Genomic DNA, 26,842 nt, shown 5'->3' with positions numbered 1-26,842 from the left:
TTTAGTAAAAAATAAAGAACAGAAATAATGTACGTTCCCACATACTCTTCTCATTTTTTTGAAATGAAGCAATTTTCCACTATATGATTTCATTCTTGTCAATCAGGATAAAAAGCCGGGAATGAAAAAAACTGTCTAAAGTTACCTGTTGGAATACTTCATCCTGCAGACTGGGACTGAAGTAGCCACCGTCTTCTGGATAACCCATTGTAAATCCTTCCGTAATTGCGGATTGTTGTTGCTGTTGCGGCTGCTGCTGTACATTTGTTTGCTGTTGCACCGAGTTGGTGGTCGTTTGATAAGTCAGCGGTACTCGCTGACCTGGATCGGAGGTAGCTCGTTTCACTGCTACTTTAGTCGTACCCTGCAGAGCAATCGTTTACTTTTCATTTTCGTTCATGATAACAATTTTTTTTTTTTTTTTTTTTTTTCAAAGAATTGCAATCACCTTGAGAATCATGTCAGCCAGTGCTTGAGCCTGGGCTTGCGTCTGAGCTTCTTGAGCTTGTTTGGTCGCCGCCGCGCTATTGTTGCCGGCGCCTGCGACACCACTGTGACCGGCTATCGTCACGTTCGGCTGCCTGAAGTGGTCGCCGTCGGACAGTCTGCGCGTTTTATTATCGGCCAGCGGCGGTGGCGCGGGCACGGCGAAGCTCATCTTGCCGACCAAGTGCTGGCTGAGATCGCTCGAGGTCGTCAGCGACGCCGTCGTCGTGGTCGTCTGACCGCCGGTGAACGTGACCGAATTGAAGCGTTGATGCTGCTGCTGCGCTTGCACGACGGCGGCCGCCGCAGCGCTCGGATCCGTGGCTGAAATTTGATTGAAAATAGCTGATGGCGTTGGGGGAAGAGAAGAGGGAGGGTACAATTTTCCATTATTACAACGTTTTCATTTATAGATTTTCAATTTTTCATGTCACACTTCTTCAAGATAAAAATGCAGTTCCATTAGTGTCAGTAAGAAGCAAAACCAATCGTCGACTTTTTCCGCTCTAATTGTTTCATCCGAAAGGCGTGTCCCTTTGCCATATTCGTCTATCACATGTCTCTATCTATTTATTCATGACTCGAGGAGTTCGAAGTTGTCTCCAAACAATGCCTCGATGTTGCAGCACACACGCACACACACACAAGCGCATGCATACAACTACGCATTCAAGTATGTGTGTGTGTGTATATATATAATAATACACGTTATAGGCGAGTCAAAGGGGTTGCGCGCGTACACAATATCCTGTCACGCAGGTTTCTTTGATGTGCGGGCTCGCCTGCGCGCAGTCCTCGACGTTATAAGCAAAAATCACAGTTATATCAGTCACTGATTGAGGCCTGGTATTGCACAAGCGTTAAGAGTTAGAGAAGCTGTAGATGCGCGCGTGCGCGATCTTGTCGCCTCTCTTTGAGGATTACGAATACACCAATTCGTGTGTATTACGCCGATTGAGTTAGCGATCAACTTTGTGCGATAGCTCAGCCCGATAGCACACACACTAAAAATCTGGCGTAAACTTTACTCTTTTGTGCGACTTTAGAAATATAATACGTTTTTTTCCACCAAATTAGCGGGCATCATTAAGTTTGAGCTATGCAAAGAGAGACCAGGCAGTGCAGGCGAATTAAAGTTGAATTAAAATGCGGAGGAAAACAAAAACGAACTGGCGCATGAAAAGAACTACGGCGCACTATATAACCAAGCGCGCATATGCCATTTTCACGTATACGCGTCCGCGAATACGCGTCTCTAATTCTCTCGCTTTTTTTCCTTCTTTCTCAGCCTCCACGGCTACGCTCGTGCTCTCACATACGCGACAGAGTTCATATTCATTTTTCATTTTAATCATCGTCGCGTACACGCCGCTCTCGAGAGCGACACGAAATATTCAATCAGAGTAATCTCTGCATATACGAGCCGTGCAGCGCGCACGCGACAAATATTTGGGAAACGCCAGCGGGTCGCGCTGTGCTCGCTGCGCACAGCTTGGCTGCAGTGTGTCGCGAAATAAATAAATTGATGCACACACACACGTGCAGTGTCCGAATAAACACGAGCACGCTCGTGAGAAATGATGAAAATTTTGTACACACGGGCATTGTCGCGAGTGCAGTCTTGCGCAACTGGAAAGTATCGTCATTTTTTTCTTTTTTTTTNACTGGAAAGTATCGTCATTTTTTTTTTTTTTTTTTTTTTTTTCATGCGAGTCTCGGCTTCAGTGCGCTCGACCGGACATGGTTTTCATCAAATTCGCTAACGTTTCTGATTTTTCCTGTTTGCAGTAAATATGTATCGCGAGAGAGGGCCACTGATTCGATGCTTTCACGCAGGAGCGGAGAGCGCAAGAGCTAAAAAAACAGGCTCAAAAATCGACACCCACTGCTAATGTGCGAACTAACGACATACAGCGATATCGTTCGTCTAGATTTTTCGTAACGATGTATGAGCATTTTTTGTGAAACATAGATCAACTGTATACGTGATCAACTACATATGCAATTAAAAAAAGACAACGATTAATATGTCGGTATCAAAGACGCATTTAAGACGCATTCGAAAAAGCTCGACTGTAAATTCAGTGGGATACTACCTCAAGCCAAGAGATAGCAATCGTAACTCAGTTTGTTTTGGCAATTCTTTCGCTATCACTCGACTCGTTAGTGGCGTTTCGGGCTAGGAAGCTTAAATTTCGTATCTTTCTCGCGTGCTCCACGTATGTGTGTGTGTGCGCTAAAGCGAAATCTTATGGCCGCGTGAGCGTGTGATCGTAAATATCAGTCCATCGTCTCATAAATTCAAGCCCGGTGAGAAAATAAAAGTTCGTATACGCGAACGTAGGTATACGCGGTTTAATCGGTGATTTACCGCGATCTAGCGAAGGCTAATTATTTTTTGATACCGATACGCAGTACAATTACGCACGCATGGGTAGAAATACAGAAAATAATCTACATCAGCTATAGGCGAATTCGGTTAGCTTATAATGCTATTAAAACATATATACTCATACACACATACACAGATGTATAATAAATATCTACGTGTGCGTGTATGCACATTAAGCATTCGCACAATCGCCGAAACAGCGAATTGCCAACGCTAGTTTCACAACGTTATCTGTCCATACATATGTATGTATACGTGCGCACATACATACATCTATGAGCCAAGCCATTAATTAAGCTCGAAAACAAAGCTCGCAAGCGCACGCTCGAACTAATCAAGCGCGTTAAACGAATCTATTGTGCGTATGTGTGTGTGTGCGCGCGCGCGCGAGGGCTAGAGGGTACGGTCACACAGACGCGAGCACACGAATCCAAATCTCGATTCACCCAGTCTTTTGTACGAGTATATAGATATATACGTGCATACACATACACAGACATTTTACTCTCATTCCACTTTGCAGGTTTATATATATATGGACACGAAATCCATTTCGACCACAAGGCTAGCACCCATTTATAACAGCACTTCGGTTCCGTTTTTACCGCTCGTAATAACTGCACGCGCGTATATAGCACCCCCTTGCTCTAATACAAATCCTTTCAACTTGCTTTTCTATACGGGACGCCATCTCTATATTTAGTCCATTTCTTTTTTTCTCTTCCTCGTTCTATGCCCACGTATTATATACACTACACAGCCTCACCCTTTCCGCAACTTTTATACATACATGTATTTCGTATTTTCAAAGTTGAAAATTTTACCGCAATAACGCGCGTATATGTATGTGGGTTATACCCATATGGGTTATACCTAAGCTGTAGAGATTTTTACAAATTGGCAATCAGACCCTTTCCACCGTTCCGCGGGCTCAAACAACTCCTGCAGCGCGAACAGCAAATTGCTTTCTCAAAGCCGTGGGTAATACGCTCTGTATGTACGTATATAGTGTATATAAAAGTTGCGTACATGTAGTTGTGGGCACGAGTGTGTGTGTGTGAGTTGGTAGAGGTGAGTCTTGCGGTCTTTCGCGCGCTCGCCCACGTATATGAGCGGTCATTAAGCGAATTGAAAAGTATGTAGCCGACTCCCTATCTAATTGCGAGGTGTACCTTTTTTGCTGCACAAGTTCGCTACACCAACGGGGGAGGTTGGAGAAAAAAATTGGAAATACTCGGAATTTAAGTAATGACGTTCGCGACAGAGTTTGACGCTTGACGATGAATAGTTTTTTTTCCAATACTGCACGAGTTCTCCGAGAAAAGGTTAATGCTTTTTTCCCCTCCCTACGTACGAAAGAAAGTTTAAAGGCTAAGAAGTAATTTCACATATTGCACATAGTGTTTGAAAAGTGTCGATACGTTACGTGCCTTGCACGCGCGTTGCACATGAGAATGTATTTTTGAACGGCACGATAATTGATGCGAATTCACGCGCTTGTCACAGGCTTTCCGAATTTATGCAAGATTGATAATTCCATTTGATGCGCCAGCGGTTTCAGCTCAACGCTCATTGCGACTGGCAACATGTAATAATCCAACATTGCGTCGAATGCGAGTGAACTTTCGCTAGATATGTAATACACGTGCATATGATTATAGTTTCTGAAGCATTGAAATCGTCGAATCAAGACTTCAAGATGTACGAATCAGCCGTGCAGTGTTGGAACGTATAATGCACGGTGTATATAATGTACTCGCTCTTACCTGCTTACTGCGCAAAGAACGAAATTGCGCATAAATCGTTAACGATGGTTTTACCCTTTCCCCTTAGCTGAATTTCGTTACACCTCAACCTTTATAACTACCTATACATAAAACGTATACGTATATGCATTTTATACATCGGAATGGGATTTTGCGAGCAGAGTTAAGCTTTGATTTATTGGCCCGACGTGGACAATGCGAGAAATATTCGAACTACGGATAAATTATTACCTCAACCAGGAGCTTTCGCGCGCGCGCTTCTTTTGTTTCCACGCGCGCTATCGTCTCTCGCTTTTTGGCTATTCGTTTGTTGGTTTCCGATACACGCGCACACGCACACATACACCTACTCACAAAAGCGCCACAGCGCATATTTAACGTATACGCAGTAGAGACGAGAAAAAACCTTTCCTCTCTCTCTTTCTGTCTCTCTGTATTCCGTTTCGGTAGGTTGTAACTGAAAAAGATTTAACTTTGCTATTTTAAGCTTTATATACTTGCGAAGCAGAAATATTTTTCACATATAAGAGCCTCTCCCAAAGGAAAATGAATGTGTTACTGATTTAATCTGATCTCTTTTTCGCTGTCAGGAAAAAGATTTGTGAACTGATGTAAAAAACGAAAAACTTGCACAAAGTGACGATTGGTTCATGGAATCGTTAAAGTTTTTTAATACAATTAGAAAATCCACAAACATTTGTTAGGGCACGATAATAATGAATTGATATTTTTTCCTCACCTGATGATCTCTTCTGTATGATCTTCTCCTCGATCAAAGCTCGCACACTCACAGATGCAGTCTGCAGTGGAGGTCCAACAACTTCTTTCTTCTCATTTTTTTTGTTATCAGCGTCCTGCAACAGAAACATATCCATCATTCATTTAAGGAGGCAAGAGATTGAGTATCGATTAAACACACTGGTACACGAGACAAATAATCGTAAAAAGATATTGCAGGAAAAGTTGCAGCAAAGCATCGAACAAGCGACATCGTAATCGCTTGCTAATAGCAGACTCTTGCACCTTTTGATTATACCATCACTGAACTTGACATACGCGAAGAATAAAAAAAATTCAAATGACAACTGGAGCTGATAACTGTAATCATCTGCATATATAGAACGCGAGGAAAAGAGGGCTGGGGGAGTGGGATTATATCTACGTATATTTATAGATAATGAAGGAGTCGTCGCAAAGCTTGAACAAGCGAGAGCCGTGCGCGCATGTGTGCGAATTAAATAAAGGCCTTTGGATTACACGCAAGGTGGCAAATTAATAGGCCGCGGTTGAACACGTGCTGCTGCAGTTTGCCTCCACGTCGACGTCGTCCTCGTCGTCGTTTGACCCAGAAAATACGCGACAGTCGTTTAGAGCTAATCACTGAGCGAGCCGTAAGCGGACAGGGCTTCATCCCCTAATTGAAGTACCATTCGATTATATCCGTTGATGGAATCTTCGACGCTAGCCTAGCCCTCAATGACACTGCTGCTGCCACCGCCGCCGCCGCCACCGTCACTGCGTGCAGTGTGTGTTTATATATAGGAGGAAACGCACGTGAGACATAGATATACTGCGAACGGACGATGCCACGAGCGGCTTGTTTTTGGGCTAAATAATAAATGACCGGCTCGATCAATCTATAGTACGGTAATATATGCATATAAATCAACACGTGAGGCGCCTCGAGTGCGATGTATTGAATTGTCCTCCTCGGCGACGTGCGCGCTATTATATATAGACGAGCGTGTGCACGCCGGACCGAGCGAGAAGCTGCGACTCGGCGTGCCGGAGCGTTGACAGGGGCCGAGTATAGTAGTCCCCGGTGTGTCGTCGTATGTGTATGCGGTATATATACATGTGCGCGCGCGGTGGCGACCAGTTTCTCCGTTCACACGCCAGCTGACAAAGTCGTCGTCGTCGTCGCTGGCCTCGAACCTCGCAATTTCCTCTCGAACACTTTAGACCGTGCATATACATATAATACATAGCATATATATATCTGTACATGTATGTGATACACATACACACACATCACGTCCGAAATTGAACTCTGTCTTTGACGTGTGCACTTCTCTGTCTATGTCGCTCGCTCGCTCGCTCGCTTCCAGCGCATTGCGTGCATATTGATCGACTGCAGTAACCTTCCTCCTCCGAGAGTACTGCGCAGCAGCATCAGCGATCAACGAGACTTCGAGTAGAGCGAGAGAGCAAGAGAAAGGGTCGTTTGCTTTAGTTGAGCTGCAGCACGGGGAGAGAGAGAGAGAGAGAGAGAGAGAGAAGAGGATTTCAAAGCTCCTTTCGCTGACAGAGATTTATGCGTACGTGCTTATATACAGGCGGGGGCAATTATCGGCAAACTCAAGAGCTGCGCGCACCCGCACAACCAAGAGAGGAAGAGAGAGCAGCCATATACATAACGTGTACCGATATGCGATGATTTGATCGCCACTAATGATGCTGCAGATTTTATTTGCTCGGATTTCGCGATCGTTTTAATGGATCGGTACACACGCGCGCACCTATATCGATCAAGTTTGTCTGTATAAGAAAAGCGTGCCGAATTCATTTGGCAGCGGCCACGGCGAAAATAATCGAAGACAAAACGATCGCGAAAGGGCATCGATTTTAATATATTTTTTGCACTTCCCCCATCCCAGCCTAGCGATTTTCTTCTATTTTTCTCAACCCTGCCGTGGCACCCTATCGTTGAGTTAATCGTACTGTTCTCTATACTCGTTAAGACGTCTTTTTAATCAGCGAAATAACAGAAAGAGCAGAAACAGACGAGGTACCTTCATAGACATATATAGAGAGCGAAAGAAGTGAAAGAAAAGCTCGGAGAAAAAAGCGCTGATCTCGGCGGTCTTTCTTTTCCATTGCTGCGCGCAATTTTTCTCTACCTCTCGCTGAATTCGTTGTAACGATTCCTCTGCTGGGCAAAAAGAGGAAGAAAGAGAGAGAGCGAGCGAGAAGCACACCCGAGTACGTAGCAGTAAAAAAAGTAACAAAGAAATGTCGGCGGTTTTCGTAGCGCTGCACCGGCCCCGCTGCGCCCCATGTATATAATATATATCTATACGTATAGTGTTAATTCGAGCGTCCGAGAAGAAAATAGATTTTAATGCTATGATGTATATACATTTGGTGAACGCTCGCGCCTTTATAAGTGAAGGTAGGAAAAAGAAGGAAAAAGAGAGAAAAAAATCGCGTCGGAGCGTAATTGTCGAGCACTTCATAATACACTGTCTGTTTCGAGAGTTACATTTATCATCCGTAGCAAGTCCCATTATTTTAATTGCAAAGCTCCGCTAGCAAATTTCCTCGGAGTAGTCTTCGGCCCCGAGCGCGCTTGCGCGTGCCAGTATACGCACGCAGTCAAGAAAGGAGGGATTAATGACAATTTTCAAAGGCGGCTCTATTAGAGGCTCTTCTTTGAATTACGCTTTACGAGAAACTTGCGAAATTTCTTTCTTCCCGCGCGCTCTCTGCCAGCTCGAGCCCTTATAACCCATTATGCGCGCGCGCGCTGGGTCAATTTTTGAGGACGTGCGCATAATTAGTTTTGAATTAGGCAGATTATTTAAATCGATAGCTTTATGAATTAAGCGGGGAATCGGATCGAAAGCTTGGACTTCTTTTTTTCTTTTAATTTTTTTTTAATTAAATTGATGTGCAATTTAAATTTACTCATAAATACAGAGCTATGAGTGCGCACGAGAGATGGTCGCGAGTGTATAGTCGAGCTACATTCACAAAGCACCCGAAAATATCATCATATTATATAAGCTTTCAGGAATATAGAGTAATTTCGCTCAAGTCCTTCAACTTTCGTATGTATGTATACGTATTTCCTGTAAATAACGCAAGCGCAAGCGAAACTCCAACCCTGTGTACCGAGCACAAAGAGTTAAAAGACAGCCCCATCATCCGTCTACTTTGCTTTGCGCGATGTCATGCATTTATTTATACATATATTACGCGCACACAAGAGCGCGCGGTATATAATGTCTATACTATACGAACCTTTTTGAAATAGCCACCGTGCAATCTCATGTGGCCGTTAAGGGCCGGTATATTTTTGAATTTCCGATGGCACAAATTGCATTCGACCGGCTTGGGCTCGGTCGGGGACTTGCCCGAGGCGGAGACGACCGCGCCAGGGGACGACGAGCTCCCCGGCGAGGGACTTCCGCTGACCCTGCCCGGCGAGTTGGCTGACTGTTGCAACTGCTGATGTTGCTGGAGCTGCACTTGCTGCTGCTGTTGCTGTTGTTGCTGTGCTTGTTGCTGGAGCTGCACTTGCTGCTGCTGCTGTTGTTGTTGCTGCGCTTGTTGCTGAGCTTGCTGTTGCTGCAAGAAGAAAATATAATTTGTTAGATGCTTAATGATTATAAAAAAAATTTTTTTAATTCAAGTTTTCAAGTTTTGTCAAAATATGATGTAACTAGCATAAAAATAAATTATATTTTTGTACTAAACTTCATGGTTGCAAGGAGAATATAAGCGTATTTATTATATGGGTCTCGGAGATAAGTGAGACGAGAGCCTAGTATATAATCAAAAGAAGACTTTCTCTTTGAAGTTAGTAGCTCTTTTTCCTTTTTAACTTCTATCACTAATAAAAGGATGAAACACTCGAAAGTCTGCGCAAGATGTACACTCGTGAATACACATACATACAGAAGGGGAAGAGGAGAGGGTTAAAGAGCGCAGAGCTTGGCAGTCATGTCTGCTACCTAAGAAAAAGATTCACTACTCGTTTTTCCGGAAAAAAAGTAAAACTTTTCTTCTAATTTTTCTCTTTGCGTCATTGCTATGTTTGTACGAACTTAATGAAGCTGAGTATAATATAATTAATTAAGTAAAAGAATAGCCGTTTGAAGTGTCAAACGCTCCGACAAATAATTTGTTACATTAGCCAAAGGACGACAATTTATATTTTAAAATGAAATATTCACCACTGTTGCAAATATACGTGCGGCCGCATTATAACAGAATCAAACCTATACGTGCATGTGATCCTGGGTCATGATCGAACGTCGAGGATACTTATAATTGATCCGTGCAAATCACAGAGAAATGAACAAATATTATTTGAATTTCAAAAAGCCGCGATCGTATCGGTAATCCACGTTTTACGCGCGAGAGAAGGTCGAAAGGAGACTCGAGAATCGAGCCGATTTTCACAGAACCGGTTTTAAATTAAATCCCCCCGGCCCGTTAAGCTCCTCTGCGCATGGACTTACGCGAGCCTGCCGCGAAAGCTTCCATGTCTTTGGCAGGCCAGATTAAGTTTGGCTTTGGCCTTCTATAGTCAATGAGTGTGTGAATTGCAATGGCATGGCGTAGAGAGAGAGAGAGAGAGAGTGGCGAGATGAAGCAAGGCTAAATAGTTATCAGCAAAGTTGTTGGCTGTGTACGTATAATGTATGCACGGTAGGATATATCTGAAATCAGAGCGAATATTTTATTTTCCATTACGCAGTAAAATTACAAACAGCGTAATAGTACCTATTATCGGAAATTGTAATTATTATTCGTCCACGTGCACGTAAATTAATACGAATAAATTCGCGAAACACGCGGGGCTTATACATGTATATAATATTTAATAAAAAACGCATTTCGTACGCATACTGGCTCATGTGTATACAGAAATATTATAACGCGCGTAAGGCAGAGAAGGCGGAGCCACGTATACAAACGCAGCAACGTGCAGTGGCATACATATATGCAGAAGCGATTTTCCACCTATTCGCTTGCACGAGTCTTTGGAATTTCATAAATATCCTCCCTCTTTCTCTTTCATTCAATGCGCTCGCATATGCGAATCATATATATACTTGTACAGATTCGAAGCTGCGATGCTTTGTGAATTCTGCGAGCTTTACCTTGTCCTTTCTACAGTGCGTGCGGATATTCACCCGTGCTCGTGTACGTATGCACGAGCAAGTATATACACGGGGGTAGTTGAATAAGCGTACACATTTCGAGATTACTCGAGAGCAACACTACAGCTGCCTACGTATCTGCGTGTGCCTCGGCAGAAGCCACTTGCTCGGCCTATCTGTGTAAGCGCGCAATTTTTTCTACTACCCCCTCCCTCTCGCAGATACGTACTAGTCCAAAGGTATATTGTGCGTCCGCCTATGCATATGTATGTGTGCGCGTGTACGTATTCATCATATTCTCGGCACATATATGGCACACGCACGTGCGCTACATATGAAAAGCAAAAGAGAAAAGTGCCGCGCACTGTACGCGGAGCAATAGAAGTGTGCGCAATCAAAGTTTCCTATCTAATGTGTATTGCCGCTTGCGAGCCTCGTTCGTTTATGAATTTTTTTTCTCTCGCCAACTATATGCGAGTGAGATACATCGATATTCGCGCACGAGTGTACTGCTCTACTACTACTGCCGCGTTGCGATACAATACCCACCACGACCAAGTTTCAATTAAAACTTGAAAATGTACATATCTATAGACAACTGCGCGCTGCGCGCAAATTGTTATAAGACGATATGTATAAGCCCTGGCGCGTTGAATTACGCCGTTTCTGAAATCGAGTTGGATTAGCCAAGTGTTAAGAAGGGACTAGAGAGAATCTTATACTCGTGCAGTTCACGAGCAAACTCGTGCAGCTGTATAACTATGTGCCGTCTTACATGCGTTAGCAAATGTGCGAGTGTGCGTGCTTGCTGCGTGTATGTGTGTAACTGTGTGTGTATTTGCATGTGCACAAGTGTCTGCGCGAACTCGCACAAGCAACGAGCGAGTGGCTGTGCTGGTAGTAGTGTGTATGATTAAATTAGAACAATGTCAGAGCATAACATGCCAGTTAGCTCTTAGCGCGTTCGCGCATACACAAGACCAAGGGGGGCAAAGGGAGAAAGCGGGAGCGAGCTGAGCCGTGCAAAGGTAGTAATATACACCTCGACTGTACATACGTATATCGTATCTGCGTAACTTGGGACATTTTCAAAAATCCAACGCAACAGCGCATGAAACAAACAAATGTGCTCAAGTTCTGCAGAGAAATTCAAGTGGTCAGAGAGCAAAATATGTGCGACGCGTGTGTGTGTGTGCGTCGAGTCCTGCCTTTTTCTCGTTAAAAGTCGCGCGCTCTCTCGTATACGCAATCGATGTTCGCTAGAGCAGCGGGAGCAGCAACTATACGTGAGTACCAGCAAACGAAGCTATTTTTACTGGCGTTCGCATACACATACACACACGTACGAATACTCTGCACGCTACACGTACGTACATACATTCACTAATCAAGTTTGCTACGAGGTATGTCTTGGCCACCCTTTGTTACATTAGTTCTGCAGCGCGTAGTTTAGCGTTGCGACGTCGTTCCACGTTGCTGATTCCCTAAGCGTGTATACTACATATTATACAGGTCGAGCTGCAGAAACTCGTATTACACGCGTACCATGCAAATGAAAACTCGTCTCTCTCTCTCTCTCTCTCTCTCTCTCTCTCTCTCATTCTGTGTATCATTAGAAGCGTATATAAAAGTATACGCGCGCGACCCTCGCCTTGTTATAAAATCCAGCGTTTATTATTGTCATTTTTAACGAGTAAAATCGTAGACTCGCTTCTATGGATTATGCACGAGCGAGAGATCACGCGCTATATATAATATAAGCGAGCATCGAAGATAATGGAGTTGCGTTCGCTCGCTCGCCAACTACAAGGTGCGCTACACGTCCGCATAAGGAAGGGATAATTCCTCAAGGGGGTGGTTGGCTGGCTGGCTGGCTGACTGGCGTAGTCGGCAGCAGCAGCGGCGGCGGCGACGGCGGCAATGACTACGTCGGTAATTGCGAATAATTGTATTGTCTTCCAGGTCGAATTGTGTCCTCGCTCTCTCTCTCTCGTTCGGGACGAACTACTACTACGCGTGGTCGCGCGCATACAACTCGCTGACAAAGACGACGTCGTCGACTGTATGACAGCAGCGTCATCGTCGTCGTCGACGACGGATCTATATATAGCGACGGCTAAACAGTAATACGCCGTACATTATTATCCTTCCGTATGAGTCTGAGACTCTAATGTGTATTCACTCACTCACTCGCCCACGCGAATAGATCATTTTACGGAGATGCTAGAGTAACAGACTGGATACTTCAGGGGAAGATTCAACCACGATTAGAACAAAGTAACTCTTTTTAATTTGTGCTGCCTTAATTCAACTTTTTTTTAACTTTATAGTGAAGAGTTTGAATAATGTTAAAAAAATATTGACAGTTTTGTAATTTTATTCATCTGGGAGTATTATATGCACGATGCCGTTATGTTTGTCAATTTTATTTGCCAAACCCGTGTTTCTCACAAATATATTGGTATTAATAAATATGAAAACGTTATGAGGTCAAAGAAGCTGCAGCACTGCACCCTCAGAATTGCGCCGTTGTAACAAGCTTCTCGCTCGCACTCGAACGAATTTTTCTCTCTCGCACACACGCACACTTTTTCCCTCTGTACCTCGTTTTTTGCTACAGCATTCTCTCGAATTTTTTTCTCTGCGTTGCCTCGTATGACGTTGTTTGGCGTGTGCGGCTCTTAGACACTTGTTGACGTTGCGCAAAATCAAGCGAAAAGCTCGTAAAATTCGGAAAAATATAATACGCTTATACGCATATATATGAGTGCGTATTATAACCGTACAGGCTGGATGGATGACGAGCACGGGGAGGAACAACGGTTATTTCACCCGTGAGCTCGGAGCGCGCACAGTGCTGCTATAAAAGTGAATTTTTATAATATGCAAAATTATGTTTCACAGAGAGTAAATTGGGGCTCGCTCTGACCATTTTTTTAGCTCATATTCTCTGTTGCGTCGTAATGTGCATGCACGTGTCCGACATTTTTTTGTTTTACGGATGTATGAAACCAAATTTTTCGGGTGTTACTCGATTTAATACACAGTAAAATTTTAAAAAATTTTAATTTATAATGGAAATAGAGTAGATGCGCATTTTGTTTATATGATATTATCATTATTATTATTATTATTGTTATTATTGTTATTATTATTATTATTATTATTATTATTGTTATTAATGTTATCATTTTCCACTTGAACGTACCATTCAAGAGTAGCAGTAACAGCAACAGCCTCTGTGCTCAAGCACGAAGATACTACGCTGCGCGAGGAAGGAAAAAATCCCGCAAATATTACATCAGTTAATGCACACAGCTTCTGCCTGGTGAGTAATAACATCGCGTACCCGAGTAAAGGAAGGGTGAGAGATGCCTATAAAAGCATCGTGCATAGGAAGGATGTATATAGAGAGATGCAAAGAGTAGAGAGAGAAAGAGAGAGAGATACTCTGCTGCTGCTGCTGCTAGAGATGGTAAGAAAGATAGTCTAGGTGCAGGTCGCACGAGCCCTTTTTCTTTCTCTCTTTCGCATTTAATAGCGGCATTATTCGCCCCTGCATCCGCGCGTGTACTTTCATTTACTGTCCTATCACCGCCGCTGCTTCTGCTTCTGCCAGCTCGTAGCGTGTACATTAGAATATGGAAGCTGCCAGAGCCTATGGCAAACGCAAGATTTGCCCTGTGTAGCCTCTGCCTCTCTGTTACTGTTTATATCTGCATGCCCTAGGTGCGCTCATGGAATTACTGTATATATATGCATCTGGCCTCGCGCAAATCTCTCAAAGAGAAAATTTAAACTAAAAAAAACGCAAGAAAATGTTAAAAGTAACTCATTATTTTTTTCTTCGCATAGATAAATCTTAACTAAAGGTACTGCTACTCGGGCTAGAGAGAACGTAAAGTTTAATTTACAATTTTGCAATCTCGCGCGCGAGCGTGTCCTCCTACCTTTTTTTGCCTATTATTGAAGAGGATAGTACGGCATTACACGCGATTTATACGGGGGCCGGTTTCAAGAGCTCCCTCGATGCTTATACCAGCCCAACTACTTGTCTTTCTTTCGTTTTTAGTGGAGGCAGGCGTGGTATAGAATGCATAAGCTATATCGCGTTGATCCAACTCCCTCGTGCGTCGTGCTAAGCAGATGGACTTTTCTCCCTCAAAGCGCGGGAGTATGAGCGCTTGTGTATAGGCGCGGGTCGATATAGGCGAAGCTTAGATTGCCTACCGTGCTCGAGGCTATATAGGATTTGACTTCGCACAAGTAGCAACAAACGAAATTGATTCCAATGTCGCATTAGATAAAAAAAGAAGTTGCCAATAAAACGAATTCCGTAATATAGCTATGCGAGCGCGCTTGGCTCTCGTCTTTCACCCCTTCAGCGTCGAGTTAAATTTGCAAGAATGCGAGGAATGTGAGCGAGCGAAAAAAGATCGAGCTCACGTGCTGCGCAAGCCAATTAGCCGAGGTAAAAAAAAGGGGGGGGGGGGACGAGTTCGAGGACAGTAGGGAAGGAGTTTTGATGTCCATCGTAGTATGTATGTGTACAATATACATGCTACACGAATGTCGATTATGGTATACAAAAGGTGGTGTAAAAATCAGAACAGAAGGGTTGAGCCTAAGAATGCAGATTTTTGAAATTTTTCTACAGTTATTACATTTGTTTCAGAGTTGCGTCGTATTATACTCATAATATTATAATAAATAAATCTAAAGCGAAATTTTTAAATAGTTAAAATTAAATTTCAATGCTAATATGTACTTTTATTAGAGGGAATAAAAGTATTTTAATTGTACATCATTTTATTGCGAGTTTAATTGTTTGTTTCACGTCCAAAAAGGATTTATTAAAAGTACAAAAAAAGATGCAAGCCTAAACAGTCGAATGCATTCAGTGGCAGCAATCAAATCAGACATAATACAAGAGAAAGACATAGGAAATGTAAAGGGGGGAAACGCAAGTATATAATGTACAGATGAATCTCTCAATGTATTCATCGTCTCTCTCTCTCTTTCTCTCTCTGCAGAGAGTTAGAAACTCGTTGCCATTTAAAAGGAAACAATGGCGCGGAGCGCGGGCAACTTTATATAATGTCATTGGTGCCGTGGATTCTGCACGAACTTCCGCTTTTTCCTGCGCAGATCCGGTCTACGTCGCTGCTGAGCACAGCCAAATGAGAAATGAAATTCACTGCTCCACTGTGTTCTCTGGGCAACGCGCGAGGGGAATGAATAATGTACACTATGAAAAATTGTCTACTAAATACGCGTGTGCACTTTTTGCAGCGCTACACGCGCGTCTACGCGCGTACACTGCAGTGGCGTTGCAGGGTGCGGCGCGCAGCATCCATTGTTTAAGATGCAGCGCGCCCGAGCACGAGCAGCCCCGACTCCGCTGTTTGTTTGCATTCGATATACACATTAGAAAGTTTACGGAGAAACACTTGCACAATGACGATCGAATAAATCAATTAACTTGGGAGGCGGCTATGTGTACACGGTATATTATAACGTGTTCGATGGCAAACCACCTAAAATCGGCGAAGGTTAAACTTTGCGATCGACATTGTGAATTGTCGCGCGTGCCCGCGACACGGAGTTTCAGTTATAAGCTCGTTCGACGCTGATTTGTGCACACAATTAAAACAAAACAAAATGACTTTTCGATCTGCGCGCGGCCACACGAGGGTCTATTATTTAAACGATCGATGTAAATGTGCACTCGGAATCGTATAATAATGCATCAAAGGTACTGGTCGCGCTCGCACATATAGGAAAGTTTATTATGCCTGGCCGGAAAATGCTTTTGTGTCGGTACACAGAGCGTGGGCGCGACAACGAATCACCTCTTACACTATTTATGTATTTAACCTCGTGTACTGCGTACATTTGTGGAAGAGAGATTTGGTTCTTTTCATCCACGAAAAAGAGAGAGAGAGAGAGAGAGAGAGAGAGAGAGAGAGAGAGAGAGAGAGAGAGAGAAAACGTCATTTTCCTCGCTCATATTCGTCCGTGACATTGTTATTGGAAACTCGTGTGTGAATGCATGCACGTACGAGTTGCTCGGGTACTAGCGCGTTTGTGTAATTACAGTTTCGAAACCTTAATAAACTATATACACGCGAATCGTGTGGACAGTAACGATTATGGGGCTATTATTATTTGCAATTGCTGCCGCCCCGCAGTCGTTATAGCATCTGCTCGCGCGGATATAATGTAATCGCGCTATCATCCCTTGCCGCCACAGCGCAAAAAGATGAGCAACACTGTCACACGCACACACTATCGCGAAGATGGTTACCTGTAAGGAGAATCGATACAAATAATCCGGTGGATAGTATTGAGAGTAATGGTGGTGTTGCTGTTGCTGCTGTTGCTGCTGTAGCTGCTGCTGCTGCTGCTGCTGCTGCTGCTGGCTAACATGATGATGCTCGTGATGATGATGATTATGGTAATGATGCTGCTGCTGCTGATACCAGCCCTGATTATATCCGTCCATGTCACGTACCGTATATATCCAGAGCGCCTCGACGTGCGCTCGGTTGATGATATATATATGTGCACGTGTCTATGCGTGTCTTTGTGTCTGTATGAAAAGTGAAGGGCTGCTGAACTTGGTGTGCGTGCGTGCGTATGCACATATATCTATCGACCAAGGAACGCGTCGTGCGCCTGACGATGTACGGTCGTGGACGACGGACTGATGGTGGTGTGGTGGGCGTCGGCAGCGGTAGCGAAGTACATAGCAATTGCCTAAGCGACCGTGACTAGTTATGGCGAGGACCAAGTCACTATCATCGGTTGTATTATCACTTGGATCACTGAATTAGAAGAGAAATTTTTGAGGATAGATCGAAGATGCGATTCAGAATGAGAGTAGAAAAGGAGAAAGAGAGAGAGAGGAAAAGAGAAAACGACAAAAGTATCGCAAGACTTCCACACGATACACTATACGAATTTTTTACTGGTTTTTCAGAAAATTTTAAAATTTCACGCACGATCGAGAGACAACAGACGCGTATTACAACCCGCTAATTTCGTACGTATACCGCACACAAATATGTATACACACAAGTTGGATTTAATTAGCCGAATATTAACAACGCGCAGATGTAGCTAAATTAATTTAGCCGCGTACACTGTTGAAATTAATAAACTCTAATATGCCGATGAAACAACAGCAATAAACAAACAAAAACAATGCGCACAACAATCACTGGCTTATTATAACCGATGCACCGATGTATTTTCTCAACAACTACGAAAACCTAACCAACACTGAACACGCTAGAATTACAACGCTTTAGATGTTGAAGAAGTTGAGAACAAATAAGAGGCAAATTGAATTTATCGATTCACCGGATTGATGATCAGAAAAATGTTATGAGTGAAGAAGGCCAAATTAATCTTAGCAGAAATCACCAAAGACTCTCGTTTGTTTCGTGCTGTGCGTTGCAGTGCATACAATGCCTGACGAGTGACTAAATTTTCGTAAGATCATCTCGGTCAGTTTGGGTCCTACGGTGGCATCAACGTTTTTCCCGAATTTTTGCACGATCCCCCCACCACAGACCCCTCGCAAGTTTGCGCGAGATGACCAATGTCCGAGGTGAGGCAGAGAGAGAGAGTAGCGGGGATTTATCGAAGAAAAAAGGAGATTTTTCTCAACCATATCTTCTTGCTGCGAGTTTGTGAGAGTGAGAAGTATGTAGAGGACCGGATCTTCGAGACTGTTTGATCGCCGAGTTCCAAGGGGGGTCGCACGGACCGCTCTGTGACGTAAGCGCTGGACCAACACGATGCGGCCTCACGCGGACTCATGCGAAAAGGGTTAACGCGGTAGTTCTTTCACACGAGGTCTTGTTTTTATTTTAAGTTATGTATATCAATGGCACGTAACAAAAGATTACTATTCTTAGTATTTCAAGATCAATTCTGTTTTGTTCCGTTGCATGTCTTCAGTTTTGATTCACATTCTGACATACTTTTTCTAATTTTTAATATGTTAGTGCCGTTTTTTCGCAATAATTTTCGCGAAATAGCACAAACAATATTTTCTTTGTTAGCAATTTCGAATGTATTCGTTTAGAATTGTGCAGTTGATAAACTAATGAACAAAATCATACTGTTGTATTTTTATTGACTATGTCCATCCTCACGAGGGTTTTCTCTTTTGATTATTTTTTTTCTTTCATCGAATTTACAATGTGTAATATAAACTCGTTTCGTTATTCACACGCACGTACGAATGCGTTTAAAAGGATAAATCTAATAAAAGCCGGGCCACTCTTCGCGTTTGTATGTGTATGAGTGTGTTTGTGTGCCCGAGAGAAGTGTGACAAGTGTTATATTCAGGTGAAAAAAATTCAATTTTCAGCTGAAATTCGAGGAAAAAATCCAAAAATTCTTCTTTGGAATATTATATTGTCGATCAGAATCGCACGCGAATATAAATTATATTTATATATGAATTCGATAATCGAGAGGGATATTTTCAATGGGGATTGAATATTACAAAATTGAACTTGTTATTTACGGAAAAGGGGAATTCGATATATTGAATAACACACGTGCTTGGACGTAAAATTGAAATTCGATCGAGTAAAATCAATTACATCCTCTTCAGGGCAGCAACAGCTCTTTTCCCTTATATAATAATGCTGCGTTGACTATATTATAATGTTCGTAATAAATTTGAGGCGTAGCTACGACAGAGTCCGCCATAAGAGTAAAATATGCGAAAGTAATATACATGTAAGGTTGTTATGTACAGCATATAAAGGGTCATAAGAGTCTTTGTATCTTGCAGGTACGCGCGCATCTTGCAACGCGCATATATATGGAAAATTGTTTGACTTAAGCTCCTCTACGCGTGTAGAGCGCTAGAAATTAAGTCCATTCGATCGCTGATATTACGTTCAATTCATTAAAGGGTCTCTGGCCAACTATCAACTTTTGCCCAACTATGTGACTCGAATGTCAAACGTTTTCGCTTACACAGTAATATGTAACACCGTATAATAGTTCACAGAGTTTGTTACAAAGGAATATTATCGGGTTCCTTGTTTTAGAGAAAAATTTCTCTGATCAGCCAAAGTGAGACTAAATAAGAAAAGACAAATTGCAGAAATAATCGAATTTTTTGTGAATTTAATAAATTATAATGAAAGTGACAGTAGTGGAAAAGAGATGTTGTTCTGATTTAATGCAGTGATAGTTCGGTAACTCGACCAAATATGCAGGCATAATGACTATTAGTTCAGCAGTAGCTTCAGCCGCGATTCCACATTTCTTTTTTCATCCTCTCACGTGTACGCAATCGAGGTTAGCTCGCGAATATAATATGGAAAAAGAAAGAGGAAAACACGAGGATGACAAGGTGTATAATCAGAGAGCATGCACATAGCCTCCTTCTCGCTAGAGTAGAACGAGATCGGATGCAGTGCAGAAGAGAGAGAGAGAGAGAGAGAGAGAGAGAGAGAGAGAGAGAGATGCTTTCCAATAATCAGGGGGTGAAAAGCGTATGGAGCACCTCGACAATTACTTTTTTCCACTGCTGCCATACTGCCACGCGCCCCTTTTCTGATTGTTATTTTTTTCTCTCTTCTTTTCTTGTCAGCTGTGAAAGATATGCGCTGACAAGGCAAATCTCACCAACTCGATGGTTTTCCTTTTTTTTATCCTATTAAATAAGCTGCTTTAGGTTCGTGGCTTTTTTAAAACAAAATCATAAAAAAAGTATGGTTTAATAGAATTTGCATATGATCGGAAAAAAATAAGAGTGCCTGTACATGGGATACACAGCATTATGTGTAACATCAAGCAGTTATTCGTGCTCTTAGAAAATACCCTTGTAAGCAAATACCGTTACCTGATCACATCTATAGAGCTGCTTTGAGTATCTTTTGTTACTCAAAGCTATGCACAAGCGCGCGTGAATACCGCTCGAGATTTTTTCTCTCTAGGCTGTACATATTTGCGAATAGGATGAAAAGTGATTAAAAAGTGAAACACCACTTGATAAATGTCAAAAATCAAGTATCGTTTGCACGTTCCAATATGAAGAGCAATAGGTAAAAATATTTATCGATTAAACTCGGAGCCAGCATTATTTTCCATCTTATTTTGACGGTTCTTTGGTTGTACAATGGAAAAATGCAATCCCGATTGCTCTTTGTTCGCATCAGCGCGTAGAAAAAATATTTATACTGCTTTATATTGCAAACCTTTATGAGATATTTTTGTTAATATTTTTATTTCACAATGCTCATCTTACTTGCTTATTGACATGCGCACTTGATAGTAATGATTATTACATGAAGATACGACGAAAGCAGTCGAGAATCCGGCAAACGAACACGAGCACGTCTGACGATCATGATTAAAATTATGCTTCTATGCGCGCGTGCGACCGTGGCACAAAGACAAATTCAATTTTCAAGATATACCTTGCGCGTGGCTTGTTTAATACGGATTTATTAAATATTTTGCTTTATTACCTCTCGGCCTCGGTGTAATTGTTCCTCAAACTCATTTTGAAACGTGTGCGCGTGCGTATACATGCGGGCTGGCAGTGCTCCGCACTCCGCAGTGGGATGTTATTACGAATTGTACTTTCGCATTCTTGAGCGCGGCGGGGTCTATACGTCGGAATTCTACAGCGCGACAAATTGTTTAATAATTTACTAGGCGTCTTTTTGCCGCGGATTCATTTTTATTACTAGCAAGACTCCCACAGAGAAATATTTCATACCTAGCTTTTTCTTCATAATGTTTTTTTCCACCTCTTTTAAACTAAACAGGCACACCGCAGAGTAGGGAATTACTAATGCGTGTATAAAGCGAACGTATGTAGAGAGAGCGAGAGAGAGAGGAAAAGTGAGAATTTCTCTTTAATTGGTAGAAACCATTAAATCCTTTCCGATGCAAAATTCCTCTCACAAATCCGTACATATACCGATGACACATTAATTTAGTTCGATCGCTTGTTGACATCAAACAAACTGTTCAATGCAGGATGTGTATGAGCAACTTTGACCAGAAGGCATATGCAAGCGTGCTCGTGCATACGTGTATGTGTATCGAAAAGGCATTAAGCATACGACCACTACATATATTCAATAATAATTCATAATAAGAAAGTTTTGCGTTATTAGCTACCACCCACGTTTACGCGTTATATGTTTGTTTTTATATTTATGCAGAGCAAAAGCAACATATTATACGCGAGTTACACATCAGCGATAAAAACTTTTTAAGCATATATAATAAAGCTACGTCAGAGTTGTAATGTACACACAAAGAGAGCCGGACAGCATGCCCGAGAGATAAATATACAACAACGGTTTTTCGTGAGCGAGCGCGCGCTTGACAACGTCGTGCAATAAAGCATAGAGAGAAAGCGGAGCGGGAAGCAGAAGATCGAATTAGCATTTTCGTCGTTTAAATCTAAGCTATCTTTTCTTTCTTTGCACACAAACTATCCCCCCCCCCCCCCCCNNNNCCCCCCCCCCTCTCTCTCTGTTACTCTTGCTCTTTTTTTTCTTGATGCACGAAGCAAAAAAAAATCAATAGGGATAGAAAATTTTTAGAACTACCCGTTGCTCTGCGCGAACGTTATATAGCTATGATAACAATACTCGGCAGCTGCTGCTCGCCTACTTATTATATTCCTATATTTTCCGTCAGATTTAACCCTCCCTCCACCTCTCTAACTACATATATAAACTACGAAAAGTAGAGAGGAAAAGAGAGAGTGAGAGAGAGAGAGATAAGAGTTCGGATGAAACGAAAAGAGCAAAAATAGCCGTTTCGCTATTGGCCGAGTAGTATCCCGGAAATGGTGTGCCATTGGCTCGCTTGGGGGTCGCACTACTCTCGTACATTTGCGCGGAACACTTCGGGGGGTCTGAACCTGTTGGACAGTCGGGTGCGAAACAAAAACCAGTTTTCCTACCGCACTATACTGTGAGAAGATTCGTTGGGTCAACCTGTTTCGGAGTCGCTTCGTGGTGGGCCCCCAGCGGACGGCATTGCCACCACTACAGCGCGTCGCTTCGTATACCTCGCGTGCTCGGGTCCACAACCCTTTTCTTACACGCGCGTCTGTTGTACTAATGGGGTCATTTAAATCGCGGCTGTTTCTTCTTTATTCCATCGTCTATTTTATTCGCGATTCCAGAGCTGAATTCATATGGGTATATAGGCCAAAAGTTTTCTCACGCTTGCGGCTAAAATTCGGTCATTTTTTAAATACTCGACGACCAATTTACCATCGAAATTGTGCTGTTTATCTTTCCTCTAATATTGCTCGATAAAGATAGTAAAACGACTCGAACAAGAAGTCAAAGGTTTGAGTAGTGCGCCATTATCACCACTCATATATTTGAAAATTGAATTTCACACACATCTTGCGTATATATATATATATATCTTACTATATATATATAGACGATAAAGTTCCCCTCCTCCGAGATCCCCTCCTCCAGGCTCCCCTCAAAATAACGTAAAATTGTGTCATTTTTCACGGTATTTTGAGGGTTCCCCTCCTCCAGGCTCCCCTCCTAAAATGCCCCCCCTCCCTCCCCTCCTCCCGGCTCCCCTCCTCCAACCTCCCCTGCTCTGACATGTTATTGTTAATAACATTGACAAATTTTTAAAAAAAATTGGAATTCGTTTATTACAAATGAAGTAAAAAAATAGGCAAAACTATGGGTTTGAGTTTTACACTACTATAAAGAATATCGTTTCCACATTACCTATGAACAGTATTAGTTCTTGCATATTTTACATTATTGTCACTTCCTATTAATGTACATAATTGCAAATTGAAATGAAATACTTTTTATTTTTTAATAATAAAAAGGGTTTATCTTTAATAATTTTATAGTTTAAGGTTTTCGGCTCTTAATGTTTTTAGTCTACAGTTACCATGACAAAAATGGACATTTAACACAAAATCGACAACAAAAAACTTTTTTAAAAAGCTTTATTTAGATATTAGTATTGTGATGTTTTTGTCGTATATACGGACCATTTCCCAACAGGTGTTGCAGGCCCAAATAATGAAGTTGAAACTAACCATTCACTCTTCAAGTTTACAAAGAAAAATTAAAATTCTGAGCTCCCCAGGTCCAACCCTCATTTATCTACAGGGGCTCAAAGTTCAGATTTTTTTAGAACATTCTGGATTTTTTCGACAGGCCGGGAAATGGTCGTATTTTGCAAAATTTTTAAAGTGGTCTGAAAAATTCTGAAAAAAATCACACGTATTCTCTAAACGATTTCAAATCAGTTTTTACACTCCAAATTGTACTTTTGAGTTCATATTTAGCGCATGTAAAATAGGTTCTGAGTAAAAAGTGAGTAAATTTTTATACCACTGCCCGGTATAAATTCGCCATTTTAGAAATATAGGGGCAAGATAAAAATCGCGGCAGCGCATTTTTTGAAGGTTCAGAGAAAAAGTGCACGATTTCTGGTGTTATGGGAACCCTCCGAAGGCAAGGCAAGGTAGAAAATCGACTTTGAAAAAAAATTGTGAGTCAAAAAATCACGTTTTTTGTTTTTAATGGCAAAAAAAACGATGATAATGTTTATTTATCGCAAAAATAACACCGGATACTGAAAGAGCATACCCAAAAACCCCTGGGTATGGATTTTAAAGAAAACATTTTAACTTTATTTATAATTTTTTTCAACGGAAAATTTATGCATAAAATTGCACTTTTGCGCGTTAATGGGTTAAATTTAGTATTACGACATACATAAAACAACACTACAAAAGTTGTAAATTTATTATTAGGAAAATGTGTGATCCTAACAGTGTAAACAATCAAGGATATGCTTCGTTGCATCTCATTTGCAAACGGAACTATTCCATATTAGAGGATACTTTAATACTGAAATTTTCACAGATTAAGGGACTATTCTACTTTATCTATTTCAAAAATGGAATGATACGTTTCTCATAATTTATGAATTTTACGACCCTTTTGCACATCATTTACAACTTAGTTAACAGAGTAACGAAATTATCAGATCAGCAGTTTCACGCCAAGAACATAGAAAAAGTACGAAACCTCTTGAGAGACAACGATTATCCATCAGCCTTCGTCAATCTACATATATTCAAAAGAATGTGGACCCTTAAGCATTTCAAACCAGACTCACACACAATCAGACCCAATCCGACATGCAAGGCAATTTTAAAATTACCACATATCGACCACTTCTACGACAAATGTGCCAACATGCTTAGAAAATACAACATCAAGGTCATTCCGACTAAAAGCGAATCACTCACTTCGCTCATTACACTAGGAAAAGACAAGATCGACAAGCTTGAAAAAACAGGTGTGGTATACCATTTGAAATGCATGAACTGCACCAAAAGCTACGTGAGCCAAACAAAAAGGAATCTGAAAATCCGCATGAACAAATACAAGAACGCAGACAGTGAGAAATCGGCAGTCGCAGCGCATATCGCCAAAAAAGACGGACACAACATGGATTGGGCAAATGTAAAAATTTTAGACCAAGAGCCGAACTACCAACGTTGAACCATATCGGAAATGATTTTTATCAATGACACGCACAACACACTTAATAAAAAAGAAGACCTTAAAGATTTAAACAATCTTTATTTTAACATTTTGAAATATATTAAGTAATTCTAACGATTTTATACACACTCGACGCCTCAGTTTTATATTGTTTACCATCGGTTGCTTATTATTACTAGTGGCAACCCCAGTTGCAGAATGCTGAGCAAATATAAAATTTAAATTCAATATTACAACCTAGTCACTGACAGGACTGTTGCCCTGATTTTTTATTCAGATGCATACGCAGGATTATTTCCGTTAATTATTATTAATTAATAATATAATTAACAATATAATTAATAATATATTAATTATTATTAATTAATAATATAATTAACAATATAATTAATAATATATTAATTATCATTAATTAAAATTATATTATATTATTGATATTCTTATGAACAATATGCAAACGATGAAGATATGAGTAGTTATACGAATGGGTTATTTTGTGTGTTACCTCCCACTTTCCCGACTCCGCTTTCACGACAACCATTCTCACGACAAGTATTCTTTTCGACGTCGATCATAAAGAATAATGACAATGAATATGTAATAACAAATTTATTAACTTAAAAAATGAAAGTATCTATCAGAGATTTATAGTGTGAGCCAATGAACAAAGATATTTCTCTGTCGAAGATAGTTTCATGCTGAGCAATCCATTTTAGTTTTGGTGCTCTTTTTATAGAGCGTCCTAATCCTAACTCTGCGATACCTATCTCCACATCGGCCTGTTATTTTTGGAACTCCCTCAGTGCACTGTACAAGTCTGTATGGTGTTTGCCGACAATTAACCCAAAGCGATTGTGCCAACCTTCACTAACGTTATTTGTTTTATGAGTCTCTGCTAGCACAGCATCACACTGATTTCATAACTGTATAGGAGAACGTGGAGGTGTAGCTTTCTTAGGACGTCTTCCTTGAACTGCTGGAATGCCAATAACATAGTATTCGGAGAAGTAATTGAAGACAGTCTTCAGTGCACTTGGAGCTTCTTTTTTAAAAGCTTTAAATGTTGGCAACACATCGTCTTCGGGAACATCACACAGCTAGGGCCATCATCATATGTATAAAATTTGAAATACTTGTGAAAATGGTTTTCGTGAAATTGGATTCGGGATTTTCGATTGTCGGGAAAAATACTTGTCGTGAAAATGGTTGTCGTGAAAGCGGAGTCGGGAAAGTGGGGGGGAACCATTTTGTGAGTACGAGTGACGGTTACGCTTGCACGAGAAGAGAACTGTTTCACGCAATTTCTGGGCAAAAAGCTTGGCACTTGCTGCATACGACATTTTATGAAATACTATGCAAAAAGTGCACAAATAACGAGCATGATATCTCACAAAATATCAGAAATTTTACCGCTTAACAGTGTCCAAAAACGCTTTTTGTGCACTAAAAAGTGTGCCCAAAAGGGGATTTTTCGCTTTACAATTGCATAAAATATTTTTTCAATTCTACAACTGTTATTGTTTCAGAGAAAATTCTTAGTACCCTTAAAAATTATTAAATCAACGTGCTGGCATAGCCGACACTCGTGTCTTTTTCCGCACACTCGTGCCGAAAAACGCTTTTTGCGCACTAAAAAATGTGCGAAAATAGTTATTTATGTAACAAGTGCCCAAAAAGCTGGGCACGTGTTGCATACAAAATTTTATGCAATAGTAGGCGAAAAATACGTTCATTTAA

The 26,842-nt window shown here is 41.5% G+C and overlaps 1 protein-coding gene across 1 annotated transcript in view; it reads right to left on the bottom strand.

The window, feature by feature from the left end:
- Positions 1-26,842, bottom strand: part of LOC106653824 — a gene marked incomplete at its 5' end in the record, with an annotated part of 166,017 nt that overhangs the window by 5,149 nt on the left and 134,026 nt on the right. The window contains 4 exons of the mRNA XM_014373403.2: positions 146-364; positions 449-810; positions 5,384-5,498; positions 8,668-8,994. Of these exons, the coding sequence (XP_014228889.2) occupies positions 146-364; positions 449-810; positions 5,384-5,498; positions 8,668-8,994 (1,023 nt within the window). The remainder of the gene's footprint in view (positions 1-145; positions 365-448; positions 811-5,383; positions 5,499-8,667; positions 8,995-26,842) is intronic.

Source organism: Trichogramma pretiosum, unplaced genomic scaffold, assembly GCF_000599845.2.
Source record: "Trichogramma pretiosum strain Unisexual culture from Peru unplaced genomic scaffold, Tpre_2.0 scaffold103, whole genome shotgun sequence".
In the NCBI taxonomy this organism is placed as follows: Eukaryota; Metazoa; Arthropoda; class Insecta; order Hymenoptera; family Trichogrammatidae; genus Trichogramma; species Trichogramma pretiosum.
The sequence above is the reverse complement of the archived record's forward strand: the minus strand, read 5'-3'. Positions and strand labels throughout refer to the sequence as shown.